The following is a 12268-nucleotide window of genomic DNA, read 5'->3' as shown; positions in this document are numbered from 1 at the left end:
CTCTTTCACTTAAACTGGAAGCAAACTAAAATATTTTATCAGACTTAATACCAATTTTCAACAATGAGAAATCAAATTGCTTCTGTTTCACATCATAGTTTCTGCATGTATTTTCTATTTTTTTAATGCATCAGAAAGTTTACGATGGGCTCATTATTTATAGGGTCACAGATTTTCAGAAGGAATGTATAAAAGTTACACATTATACTCCATTTGGGATTACTGATGGAAAGCAGTTATGCCACAAAGTATTGATTGGAGTAGATTTGGTCTCCCTGGGGTTTTAGGCCTAGACCACTCGATGACCTTTCTCTTTGTCAGCTGATTGATTGCAGCTTTGATTTTGTGCTTTGAGTTGTTGTCATGCTGAAAGGCAAGCTTCCATTTGAGCTTTATTGCAGAGGTCTCCAGGTTTTCCATAAAGTCTTTGCTGTCTTCCTGTGTTGTGTTCGAATAGGACGAAAGATGTTTCTATCGGACTGTTTGTTACAAATGGCAGAGATCAAAGGAAATCTATCTTTTCAGTTTTTCAAAAGTATTGTTAAGGACATAGAAGAAAGTCAGCAAGTGCAAGTCATTGGAAAGTTTAAAGGGCAAAGTCAAAGTCAAAAATACATCTAAAGTTAAAAACTAAATCTTGTCCTCCCATTTATTGTTTGCCTGAGCACAAGTCTCTTCCAATGTTTTTTCACTTAAATGAATAAAGCTTGGACACTGTTTTGTGTGTATACCTTCCTTTATAGCACAACTGTTTATTCCTTTCACGTTTATTGTCATGTGTACATAGCACAATGAAATTCTTACTTGCATGTCTGATCAGAGTAGCAACATAATAAAATACCAACCAAAAAACATGCAAGCACAATTTACACAATATATATACATATACAATATGTGTACAGTATTGATGATATGAATAGTTGTTCTGTAACCTTTCATACAAGATCATGTCCATTTATTTGTTATAATGACTGACTGTTTAATAATCTTTGACCTTTGGATAGAAACTGCCTTTGAACTTACCTGTGCCTGTCAGTGGTCCTGTGCCAGGTGGGAGAAGTGAGAAAGCAACTGTGGATGATGGCTTATAGGAGTTGTCTTTGTAAGGCAGCAGGTATTGTGTATGTCTTAAAGAGAAGGCTGCTGAGTGCTGGTAATATTCTGTGCCACCTTTGCCACCCTCTGCATTGCTTCATGATCTTGAGCTGAGCAGATGTCATACCAGGGTGTCATGTAGCTAGTGGGGATGTACTTCACTGTCCACCTGTAGGAGTTCATGAAAACAGATGGAGAAATCTGAACCATTTTCAAATGTCTGAAGAAGTAAATGTATTGGTGAGCCTTCTAGATAAGAGCTAAAAATGTATGTGTCCACAATGGTCACTCCAAGAAATGTAAAGCTACTTACCCCCTTTCAGCAACATCCCCATCAATGTAGATGTCAGGGTGGTCCGTCATCTGATTTCTGAAGTCCATGACCAGCTCCTTTATTTTATTGACATTAATGGTGAGACTGTTGTCCTGCACCACTGTGTCAGCAGTTAAACCTCTTCGCTGTAATATTGTCATTGTTGGTGATCAGGCCTATGATGGTGATGTCACCATCAGCAAAAAGAATGATGAAGTTGGAGCTGTGTCTGGCCATACAGCCACAAGTGAACAAGGAATACAGAAGGGGACTCAGCACCCTACCCTGTGGAGCGTCTATGTTAAGGATCAGCATGGAGAATGTAATGCTGCCAAAAATAGCAAAACGGTGGCCTATGGAGTAAACTTGCCCAATGACGGTACTAATTACAAACAAGTAAATAACAGTACAAATATAGACAATAATAAATAACATATTCTTGACCAGACGTAAACATTGGAGGTTAATCAATAACATATTCCTGACAATTACAATGAAACTCCTGCTTATTGAAAAAAACAACATAAAGTCTTCCAATATATCAAAGGGATTTTGTTGAAAAACAACTCAAATTTAATTGATTAGTTTGATGTAACTGTTTTTTTTACTAAAACAAATTATCACAGTTTTTTTCCAAAACTAATTATCTTGCCTTTTGAGTATTGGTAGCGCTATGCAAAAGGCAAGAATGGGGAAATACCGTTGCGGATTACCAGTGCATACCAGCCCACTCCAGTTTGGACCATTTTAGAAACCCTACTTTACGACAACAACAGTTCTGTTCACACCACCAAGGAGGATCTCTTAAACCTTTGTCGACATACTTGAGCATGCCAGCACACTTTGGCAATATCTCACTACCCCATTATTCAGGACTTCTGGCACCAGATAAAGTAAATATTACTATTAATTTTAGTCCCATCTAAATCACTTAAATAACAGAATTTTACTGGCACATCGATTTGAACAGGACTAGATTAACCTGGGGGTATTTTTAACAGACTTTCTATAGCAATTAAAAGGCTTTCTAATCTTCACTGAGACATGAACATGCAGTCTGTTAAAAGTTACTGGCATGAGGGACTTGGACGGGACTAAAATTACAGATGTTTTCCAGTAATCGTTACTTTATCCCACCTCCTAGTGTAAAATGAGTCCCATCAGAATAGGGCTTAAGATACATTAACAGAGAGCTTGAGGCTCAGGTATCTTAAAAATATTGTGATAATTTGTTTTGGAAAAAACTGTGATAATTTGTTTTGGTAAAAAAACAACAGTTACATCAAACTAATTGTCAATTAGATTTGAGTTGTTTTTCAACAAAATCCCTTTGATATATTTGGAGACTTAGGGCAGGAATTTCATTGTAATTGTCAGCCTACATTTAATGTAAAATAATACTTTAACTACTAAGCCTACTTATTTGCAAAAATTCAGACTTATTTTCAAATATAAAAAAATAAATTGTGAACACTAGAATGGGACTACCTTGGTGCATCTATAAGTCCTTTATTGCTACAGTATCTAACAAGATCAGCAAACGCTTTGCTTGGTGTGAGAAAGACTTAAAAATCACAAGTGACAACAGTTTTGGGAAGAGACATCATCTGCTAGTCACTTCCTGCTGTTTACTCAGAGTTTAGTAAGCCCCTAAAGCTCCTACTCTAAAGTCTTGCCATTTATACTAACTTTAAATATACACTGTACAGTATACAGCGTCCAAACAATTTTTGACCTAACTCTAATTATCCACACGTCACACATTTTTCACAGTTTCCAGATGCCGTAGCTTACCATATCAGACAATTTACCTCATATTAGATAAACAGGACTCAGAATGAAGAAACAGCATTTATGATCAATCCATTTGATTTTTAAAGAAAATTATGCAATACCCAAAGCCTAACCCCAAAAAATAATTACTGCTTTGGACTCACAAACTGGTCTGTGACACTTGCAACACCAACAGACACTTCCAACAGTTATCGATCAGTCACACACTACAGTACTGTGGGGGAATATTTACCTCCTCCTTGAAGGACTGCTTTAAATCAGTGACGTGTACAAAATGTTTATTTCTAGTCCTACCACAACATTCCAACAGATGACTTTAGCTCTTTTTTTTCTCGTTATACCCAATCTGATGGGGTCTTGCTTGAGTGTTTTGGATCAATGTCTTGCTGCATAGGCCAACAGCCATTAATTTTCAACTGACATTCAGCTCCTGCAAACACAGCATGATCAAAATGTGACTTGACTGGTGGTAACACATTTTTCTTTTTAAATGCATTGTTATCTTTTCTGCAGAAGTAACAGGGCTTGATTAGACTCCTGCTCACTAAATTGTGTTGACATCTGTAAATAGATGAATTGATGAATAACTTGACACAAGTCTGACTAAAAGTTTCTCTTTGGACTCGCCTGTCCACAGAACATTGTTTCTGAATTCCCAAGGGTCACTCAGGAATGTTTTATACAATCCTGATGTAATTTCTCTCATGTTCTTTAAGTTGGCCATTGTTTTAAGCTTTGACACTCTGCCATGCATCCCATTTTTGCAGAGTCGCTAACTAGTGGTAGACTCATGATCTTTGGTGTAACCTGAGACAAGAACAGCCTGCTGTTTCCCAGGTATCATTATAGAGGCCTTTGTAACTTGATGAAAATCATGCCATGGTGATGACTGGCAGAACAGCCACTCTTCGGAAGTTAGGCTAATGGACTGTTTTTTTTATACAGTATTTGGGCAATATGAGCCTTGGGCTTTTTTCCTAGAGGTTTTCTTTTTTTTGATTATGGCATGACTAAACGTGCTGGGCTCTATATACAGGTTGATTTATTCAATCAGTCTTTTTAAGGTGACATTCACCTTTTTTGACATACAGGTTAATTTTAATTCTTAATAATGATTTTGGCAATAACTATGCCACAAAGCACATGTTCATCCTTTGACTCCATGCCCTTTGGGACATTGAAAGAGGTCTTAGACCTAAACTACTCTTGGAGTAGTTAAACAGTTTAAAAAACAATTTAAAAAACAATTGAACTATTTGTATGGAACTTGTCAAACAAATAATACATTTCCAAAAAACATTAACATATTCCGTCAGTGCAAATCAGATCTTTAAGTCACTCAGTCCCAGAACAACCACTCTTTGCAGCAAAACTGAAAAATCCAAAAACAAAAAATGTCCCTCTCACTGGCTCATAGGCTTAAGGCAACCTGATCACCCACCGTCTAAAGCTCCAGCCAAGGATTAGAGAAGACCATAGACCAAGAGCCGGGTGACTCCACAACACAAATACTAACAACATGCAAACACTTCCTTGCTGGGCAGAATCAGCGGAAGTTAAACACTTCCCATGGTGCATTTGTGGATGGTAGATGGATCCAGCAGAACTGACACACAAAACAACAGAATTAGTCTTCATAGCAATTAGTCGCTGTTACATTTCATGTTTTTATGGATATGTTTTATGATAAACAACAGCTGTTCCTGCTATTTTTTTGAGGTGTTTAGTTATTCTGAGGATACACCAAAAATCTAACACCAAAGCTACTGTATTTGGTTTGCTAGCAGGACAGAATGTGCATGTAGGTAAGCATAACATACTTCACAGTAAGAATCTGACTGAATTACAGTAGCTGTGTCTCTTCCACGTACTGTATAAAGAGTGGAGTACAAGAAGAGAGACTCTGTTGTCAAGATGGTGGGCTTTGTTCTCTATCATGCTTACTTCTTTTTACCAACTGCAGTCACTCTAAGATATGAACAAGAGAAGAAAATACATTTAATAATGTACTGTGGCTAAATTTATTCTTTTAAACTTCATTACCACAGCATCAACAGATGCCAAATACAATTAAACTGATAACCTGGCAGTATTGTGGAACTGGTGCACATGCTACCACTTAGACATAACTCACTCAGCAGAGATCAATATTTTTACATCTAATATATACTACCTATAATGGTACACAGATGAATGTGAAGAAGATCAAGAGCATGCTGGCAATGAGACAATGCTATGGATCAAGACTGATAGAGAAGACATAGAACAAGTTTGAAGATTTACATACTTGAGTCGTAGAATAGCAGAAGATCTGAAATATGATGTAGAAATCACAAATAAAAATCAAGATTGCTAGATGTGTAATTAATGGCATGCAAATTATTCCTACAGAAAAGTCCAGTAGTTAAACACCTTGAGCATCAAAAAGGCAATATATAAATAAAATGTATTATTATTAGTTTAAAAACAGTTAATAAAAGTTACATATGCCCAGCTTTATTATATGAATGTGAAACAATTATACCCATATTTGTTATATGGATTTTAGACACTCACTTAAGGATGCATAAAGAAGATAGAAACATTTGAAATGTGGGTGTATAGAAACCTGATACCTTAGACCATAGATGTTAAACTCCAGGAAGGGAGGACCACAGTGGTTGCAGGTTTTCATTTTAACCCATTTCCTAATCAGTGACCAGGTTTCACTGCTAATTAACTTCTTTTCCCTTCAGGTTAATAGCCCTGTTTTTAAGGATTCTTAAATTCTTTGATGTTTCTGTCCATTCTGACCCCTTAATCACCCCAGGTCTGTAATTGGGTATCTATATTTCTCACCTCGTCACCACCTGATACCTAACGTGTGGTGAGGTTACTCGCACAAAATGGCTGCTATCACATCATCCAGGTGGTTGCTGCATATTGGTGGGAGTCAAAGTTCCTCTCCACTGTCCATGTGAAATGTTTTGAGTGTCTAGAAGAGTGCCATATAAATGTAACTATTTATCTAAAATAGCATTATACATGCCACATGTACAATATGGCTGTTATTATTAATAATAGACTTATTTGTCTATTGTGATTGCATTGAAAACTTTATGCAATAACTTGGTGAACATTCTCTAGTACAGTAACTGTATGTGCTGTTATGAAAATATACACTTCCAAGAAATACAGTTATACATGCAAGCGTCCAAAATAACAACATATTTTTCAGCCATATTATATGAAAAAGAATTCATTAAATCCTTAATCAATCAAATTTTCATGAGCATAAAGTCAATGACCTACAAACATGTAGGAGATACTGTGAAGGAATTTAATTTGCTTCCAGCGTAAAGAATTTAGGACACCAGACTGACAATGACACACAAACATTCTGAAATGTTTCTGAAGAATGAGAATAATAGAGGCATTCATGAAATCTAATTTTAGAGCATTAATCAAGCAAACTTTCAATGTAAATGAGGAAGACGTAACTGAGAACCCTGCCTCAGATGTTTGAACATTAGTATGTTATGAGCAATTTTAATGAGAACACATCGCTTGTCTGTTATCAAGTAAATTTCTACTACTAGAAATGTTAGAAATTAAAGAAACATGACAAGACTATCATACTCCTTAGTTTAGATTTTCCTTCATTCATTATGTGTTTATCAGTTAATATTCTTGTACTTCTAATTAGAAGTCTAATTAAATATCATTACTTTGAAAAATGTCACAGAGTTTATTTCATTACCAAGTGTTTTTAGGAATAGTTGGTGAAATACTGAAATCTTGATTTAATTTTTTTAAATATTAAAACAATTGTAATGAGAACAAGGCCATTCAGCCCAATAAGCTCATCCATCTTATTCACTTAGACTGTCCAAAATAACATGGAGTTGAGATGTGATGGTCTCAAAAGTCCTACTCTCCACCACACTACTTGGTAATTTATTCCATATATCTGTAGTTCTCTGTGTGAAGAAACATTTTCTAACATTTGTGTGAAATTTACCCTTCACAAGTTTCCAACTGTGTCCCCATGCTCTGGTTGAACTTATTGTAAAGTATCACCCTGGATCCACTGTACTAATTCCCTTCATAATTTAAAACTCTTCAATCATGTCACCTCTTAATCTCTGTTTGCTTGTACTGAAAAGGTTCAACTCCTTAAATCCTGCTTCATAGCTCATTCCTCTTAGTCCTGGAATCAGCCTATTTGATCTTCCCTGGAGTTTTTCTAGCACTACTATGTCTTTTTTGTAATATGGAGATAAAAATTGCACACAGTACTCCAAGTAAGGTGTTAACGATGCATCATAAAGCTTTGTAAAGTTTGGTTAAGTATAACTCCAGTGTTCTGCTTCAGCGCCTCAAGAACTAATGTAAATCATTGAGTGGTGTAGAATTTAAAATGTTTCAGACTGGTCTTTATTTAGTAGCATGACTACTGTAATTAATATCAGTCAAAATGCAATATCAAACATCAGCCAGGCAGGAAAAAAAACAATACTTTTTTTGTTATACAGAAGAGTATAAATGAGCTTTCCCAAATATACAGTAAACATTTTTCAATAGAAATATTAAAATATTGAAGTGGCCGAAGACGGTAAAGAACAACGGATGGACAATGGTGGCCATGGACTCAGGCAGCTTGTGTCTAAATGAATTTCAGGGATTGGAATATATGGTATGCTAAATTATACTGTACATTTTCTTTGGTAAAGATTAATATAACTGTTTTTGACCATGTAATAGATTCTGTCAAAAAAAACAAACGATAAGGCCATTCCACCACAAACAGAGTATTCAATCAGGAGAGTGACACTTACTGTACATCACATCTAGTTAGTTAATTTACTTTCTACAGCAATTCCATCGGTACGTTAAGCATTGTAACATCGCAGCCAGGAATCCATGAATTGGTTGACTTTGTTCTCATCACCCACTTATGGAGTGGCTAAGCTAAAACAATGTTTCTGAATCCTGGGAAGCTATACACCAGCTTACTGAGTGTAAGATGGTCACCACTCAGTTCATCGGGTTCAGTCCTTATCTCTACAACATTACTTTTGTGAATCTGTTCTAATTTTTCAGATTTGGGTAATGCAAAAACTTAAAATTTTCCATTATAAATTTGAGCAAAATGCTGTAAATAATATTGTTTCATTTTTTTTTTTTATTCTTTGGCAGGACATGGACTTTATGGCACTTTTGAAATGCTTGCATCCTGGAGGAAGACCAGAGAAGACCAGCATGTCAAGGAAAGAACAGCTACAGTTTATGCAGACTGCATGATCCCTTTCACACTCACCACTGCAATGTACATGGTTACCTTTGGCATCGGTGCCAGCCCCTTCACGAATATTGAGGCCGTACGCATTTTCTGCCACAACACATGCATCTCAGTGTTCTTTAACTACCTCTATATAATGACATTTTATGGCTCAAATCTGGTGTTTACTGGTTACCTAGAAAACAATTACCAGCATAACATTTTTTGCAAAAAGGTGCCAAAGCCTGAGGTCTTGCAGCAGAAGCCTGCCTGGTATCGATTTTTCATGTATACACATTACAATGAAGAAAGCGGTGAATCTATAGAAATAAGCTCATATGACAGCCATCTTCTAGTTTGTTTCATGAAACGTTACTATTGTGACTTTATAACAAACACATATGTGAAACCATTTGTTGTACTCTTCTACTTAGTTTATATCTCTTTTGCCTTAATGGGCTACTTGCAAGTTAGCGAAGGTTCAGACCTTAGTAACTTAGTAGCCACTGAATCAAGCACCATTGCATATACAACTGCGCAGCAGAAATACTTTAGTAACTATAGCCCAGTGATTGGATTTTACATTTATGAGTCAATTGAGTACTGGAATGTCAGCGTCCAGGAAGACGTCTTGGAATACACAAAGGGTTTTGTGAGGATATCCTGGTTTGAAAGTTATTTAAACTACCTTCGAAGGCTCAATGTGACCACCGGCTTGTCGAAAAAAAACTTCACGGATATCCTGCGCAACTCCTTTCTGAGGTCACCTCAGTTTTCCCACTTCTCTGATGACATCATCTTTGCGAGGAAGTCCTTCAGCGAGGTGGAGGTTGTTGCGTCACGTATGTTTCTGGTCGCCAAAACCACCGAGAACAAGAGGAAGGAAATGTATATCCTTCTGGATACCCTGCAAAAACTATCACTGACATCCAAGGTGAAATTTATCATCTTCAACCCCTCCTTTGTATACATGGACCGTTATGCATCCTCCGTGGGAGCACCACTGCAGAATTCCTGTATCAGTGCCCTGTTTCTTCTTTTTTTCTCTGCTTTTCTGGTGGCGGACTCGCTGATTAATGTTTGGGTGACCCTAACAGTAGCCTCAGTAGAGTTTGGGATTGTCGGCTTCATGACCTTGTGGAAGGTGGATTTAGACTGCATTTCAGTCCTCTGTTTGATTTATGGAATAAACCACACCATTGACAATTGCATCCCCCTCATCTCCACTTTTGTGTTGGGCAAAGATTTCACAAGAACTAAGTGGGTAAAGAACACCCTTGAACGCCACGGGGTGGCGCTTTTACAAAACTACCTATGTTATACCGCCTGTCTCATTCCTCTTGCTGCTGTGCCTTCCAATATGACCCGCATACTGTTCAGGTGCTTGTTTTTGATAGCTTTTGTTACTTTTTTTCACTGCTTGGCCATCTTACCTGTCATGTTGACTTTTCTTCCCCCTTCGAAAAAGAAAAGGAAAGAAAAAAAGGGGCCAGAGAATCGTGAAGAGATTGAATGTGTAGAGATGGTGGACAGCATCAGAGTAGTTGATCAAATCACGTCTGTCTGAAGCTCTGAGGATACAAATTCAGGGGTAATGTGATGGTAAAATTACAAAACAAGTAAATGTGCACCCATACTGTGGGGCATTAAAGGAAAGCACCAAGACGTGGTGTTGTTAAGGCCATCTCCAGAAATGAACAAAAGGGAAGGAGATCTCCCATCAATTGAGAAAACAATGATAGAAGTGTAAGAAGGCAGTCAGTGAGAATCTGATAGCAGGAGGCAAAGTGAACAGGAAATTAAGTCCAGTTAAAAAGAACATGCAAAAGACATCAGCATTGACAAAGCAGATAATAATACATTTGTGGTATTTTCAAATTACTTTCCTGTCGATGATATTTAGGAGGTCAACTGCCTAGCAAATACAGAGGTGAACTTTATCAAATGGAAGGGAGAGTGTGGGGAATTTTATCTAGCAGTTTAAAATTGATTTGAATAAAAAGGATTCAAATTTTACTTGAAGTGGACTAGTGTGAGGATACTGCTTGCAGTCAGAATTGTGATTCCAGAGATTTAACAAGCGTTAAGTTCTGTTGGGGCTTTACATTTTGTCAGCTGGCAGGCTAAAATCAACTATTTGCTATAATGGGTCCTAAGTAACAGTTGAAAACATAAAAGAGCCACAAATGACCAATTTTAATGGTTTTTATTCTGTTATCCAGCTGATAAGTGAACTGTGTTTATTTTATTTTTTTAAATTGCCAGACCCAGCATGCTACAGAAAAAAATCAATATGCAACTGAATTATATTACCTTCTATTCATTTGCACCATGCAGTGTCTCATTAGGAACCTAATTCTCACCTTTTTCTGGCCAGACAATCTATTCTTAGACCACAGAGATAAGTTGTCAGTCACCCTTTTTGTTCAACATCTTCTATTTAGGGTGCCAACCCAGTACAAGCCACCAAAGTACCAAGCAACCTCTACTCAGTACACTGTTAACATTTTTCATCATTTTGTATATTCTGCAGTTCAGAGAATTGATTTGTTGAAAATTTCCCATCATTCCTTTAGCACTCTTTTGGTGAACTTAAAAATGCTTTATGCCGCCTTTTAAATTTTTGTAATCCTTTTCCATTGACAAGCAGTACATACATGGAATTGAGAGTCAATAAAATGTTTTAAGTTCTTCCATGCAGGCTGTTCACTTGCAGTTTTTTTTAGCTTACATAAATTTGGTACAATTCTATGAATAACTAATTTCTTTCACACAGTGTGATTTTAGTTTAATTTTAATTGAAAAACAGATATTACTTTTGTATGATGCTAAACTAATGAAGGGTCTCTCAAACAAAAAAAAGTAAATACTGCCTAAAAGATTATGAAATCTGCTATTAGTCTACAGATGTAAAACACATAACCATAGAAAGCAAAAGGCTGAACTTACTTCTGAGTGATTATGAAATGCCCTTAAAGATTCAGCAAAAGTCATTCAGTACTTTTTTTCTAGTTGTGCTCCTATTATTAAGACACATTCAAAGTTTAAGTCATTAGTGCTATCCAATATGTACAGAATTAAACAAGCGCTCCAGAAGCTAAATGCACTTTTGAAGAATAAACATCAATCACTATATATAAATCTGTTATCAAATTAAAACTTCCCCACAATAGGTGTTTGCTTAATGTACTGCCTTTTCAAAAGTTTCTAATACTGGAGATGTTTTAGTGTTAGTCCAAGAAGTTATAATCTTCTTGAATAGTGTCGTTCAGGACATTCATTTGACACCTGAAGCTACTGGAAGGCTTTCAGAAGAGGACAACTGACTATGTATTAAGTGCAGTTGTTAGCCCAAAGGTACCGTTCACTTGCATGTCAACAATATTTTTTAATCTATACCGTAAGTGGAAGGTGCTCATTCATAACGTGCATTCATAATGTGCATGTTTCATGAGAACTGAAACTAACCATTTCTTCTTTTTTCCATTTCTTAACTCACTTACCTTGTTCAAGGTAAATGGGGCCATTGTTTGGCCACAAGGCAGCAGCTTGCTCTGGATGGACCACCAGTTGAACACATACATATTTCTATCCAACAATTTTCTGAGCTTACTTTTCCTATTACATGGTTGAGGAGAATGTTTCATGCCATACATCCACATTCTGTCTGCTACATGGATAATTTAGTGTTAGCAATCAATCTAACATGCACATTTTGAATAAATTGAAACTAAACCAAGAAAAAAGAACATGAAGAGATGGTGCAAATCAATAAAACCAGAATTCAAACCCAGGCTCTTAGAGTT

The 12268-nt window shown here is 36.5% G+C and overlaps 1 protein-coding gene across 1 annotated transcript in view; it reads left to right on the top strand.

The window, feature by feature from the left end:
- Positions 1–11124, top strand: part of ptchd1 (patched domain containing 1) — a 167347-nt gene extending 156223 nt beyond the window's left edge. The window contains exon 3 of the mRNA XM_028801249.2: positions 8381–11124. Within this exon, the coding sequence (XP_028657082.2) occupies positions 8381–10029 (1649 nt within the window). The 3' untranslated portion in view covers positions 10030–11124. The remainder of the gene's footprint in view (positions 1–8380) is intronic.
- Positions 11125–12268: the final 1144 nt, after the last annotated feature.

The sequence above is a fragment of the Erpetoichthys calabaricus genome, chromosome 4 (assembly GCF_900747795.2).
Source record: "Erpetoichthys calabaricus chromosome 4, fErpCal1.3, whole genome shotgun sequence".
Lineage (NCBI taxonomy): Eukaryota > Metazoa > Chordata > Cladistia > Polypteriformes > Polypteridae > Erpetoichthys > Erpetoichthys calabaricus.
Note: the sequence above shows the minus strand (reverse complement) of the source record. Positions and strands in the feature narration are given on the sequence as shown.